The sequence below is a fragment of the Austrofundulus limnaeus genome, unplaced genomic scaffold (assembly GCF_001266775.1).
Source record: "Austrofundulus limnaeus strain Quisiro unplaced genomic scaffold, Austrofundulus_limnaeus-1.0 Scaffold85, whole genome shotgun sequence".
Taxonomy (NCBI): Eukaryota; Metazoa; Chordata; class Actinopteri; order Cyprinodontiformes; family Rivulidae; genus Austrofundulus; species Austrofundulus limnaeus.
This window is the reverse complement of record NW_013952487.1, coordinates 976,368-978,433: the sequence shown is the minus strand read 5'-3', so window position 1 is coordinate 978,433 and position 2,066 is coordinate 976,368. Positions and strand designations below refer to the sequence as shown.

The window sequence follows — 2,066 nt, the reverse complement described above, 5'->3', positions numbered from 1 at the left end:
AATATGACAAACATAAAATTTCTGTAATTTATTTATCTATCAATACAATTTAAAATTTGATGTACAGCCTTAAGTCTGTAATTTTGACACAATCTGGAACAGATTTTTACGAAGAGCAAATCTTTCCCACTAAATTGGTCATGTGAGGTCATAAGGGACTCCAGGGGATTAATCAAATTAACCGTTATCGGCTAAATACAATTAATCGTGATAAATTTTTTGCCAATATTACCCAACCCTATATGCAGTATCTAGTTTAATCTGAATGCATTTCAATCCAACCACAGAATGTTTTGCATGTAAACAATGAGAGAAGACAAATCACTGAGTTCAGGCTTGTTGTCCTCTGTGTGCTTCAGCTTGGTGAGCAGATCCTGGGCCTCTGCTGCGTTCCCGTCCACATCCGGGTCAGAATTCTTCACCAAGTCCTCCTGACGTTGTAAAAAAGCACAGAGCTCAACAGACACGGAACAAAATGGATTYAAAACATGAACGAGACGCGACGGCTCACCAGCCGAGCGACAGCCTCAGAGACGGCGTCCTGCAGCCGGATGTGGTGCAGTTTGTAGCGCTCACAGATCCGTTGGGACACGGTGCTCTTCCCGACCGCAGGAGGACCCAGGACGCAGAGGCGGAGGGGCTGCAGGGGACACACAACATGGCCGGCTCGACTACAACTCCATGACGTAAAGTGTGGTTTTTACATCTGGGTCCAGTTCCCACCAGCAGCCCCCGGTTCTGCCGATACTCCTCCACCACCAGCTCCACGTTGTCCACCAGACCCGACTCACACAGCCAGCTGCTGGAGAACAGCTTCTTGATGTGGACGGCCTCCATCCGAAGGTTCACCTGCAGGTAATCCATTTCCACCTCCTGTCAGGAAGAAACCGTTTTGGAGCAAAATGTTTTAATAAGAGAAAACAAAGATCCAGAGAGGTTACAGCCTCTGTGAGGGACTGAGCCCCACCCAGCAGGTTCCAGCTGAAACCAGGACCACATCCTGGTAACATGTGGTGGGAAATGTCCAAACGTTCCTGCAGCTTCTAGTCTAACTAATCTGAGCTAATCTGACAGTTAGAGATGAAATGAGAACATCCTACACTCAGGTCCTGGATGAGGTAGATGTCCTCCAATGGCCTCATCTGGATCTCTTTTGGTCCCAGAGCCGAGGAGATCGCCTGGTGGAGAAAGCAAACGTTWAAGTGACGGTGACATCATATTTTTATATTAAACGAAAATGCATTTTTGGAAAGACAACATTAATAGCATATTAGAAAACAATTTTCATGCTGCTGGGATGAACAGTTGTTGAGATATTTGCATGTAAAAACAGCAGGAAGTGACGTCAAAGGGGAATGTCTGCATGTGAACAGAGGGTTATTAAAATGACTAACAACACAKACTGTGATTTGTCTTTAAATTRTTTTGAGTCACTATCAGGGACAGWTGAAGAGGAGTTCGAGTTTAAATTATATTATTTCAATAAAGACCAGAGAGTTCCTTTTCTTRAATATTTCCCCTTTGATGTCACTTCCTGTTTCACTTTGGCTGAGCCAAGTTCAAAAGAAAATATGCCAGTTATGTTACAAAAYGGGCAAAATTGCGTGTTTTATGTCAGGTTTCTTAAATATAAAGATGTTTTCTTTGCCTTTTTGTATTTGAAGAAYAYGYATGTCACAGGAACTTTAAAGTTTCAGCTCCTGATTTCTGACCAGTTTCTGCTCACCTTCACGATTTCCTCCATGCTGTTGTTGGACGAGTCCACAGCCAGCAGGTAATACGGCCGAGGCTGATGCTCGATCACGTTCTGCAGAACTCTGACACACAACACACACCGTCATCACACTCACACACATGCTGTGAAGCCTCAAACATCTGGAACACCTGCTGAGGGGGAATCACCTGGCCAGGTCACTGATGTGGATCGTTGGAACGATGTTCTGCCCGTCTCCAAACACTGAGATCGTCCTGTCCTGTCCCAGCCACGATGTCTACAAAACCAGTGAGCTTTCATTACAGACGGCTTTACAAACTGTGGCAGAAACTGATTTAATCACATGAATTTA

At 44.6% G+C, this 2,066-nt stretch overlaps 1 protein-coding gene across 1 annotated transcript in view; it reads right to left on the bottom strand.

The window, feature by feature from the left end:
* ak7b (adenylate kinase 7b) overlaps positions 1-2,066 on the bottom strand; it is a gene marked incomplete at its 5' end in the record, with an annotated part of 8,541 nt that overhangs the window by 4,622 nt on the left and 1,853 nt on the right. Inside the window, 6 exon segments of the mRNA XM_014011857.1 lie at positions 326-431; positions 512-640; positions 724-873; positions 1,101-1,178; positions 1,727-1,817; positions 1,903-1,991. Of these exon segments, the coding sequence (XP_013867311.1) occupies positions 326-431; positions 512-640; positions 724-873; positions 1,101-1,178; positions 1,727-1,817; positions 1,903-1,991 (643 nt within the window).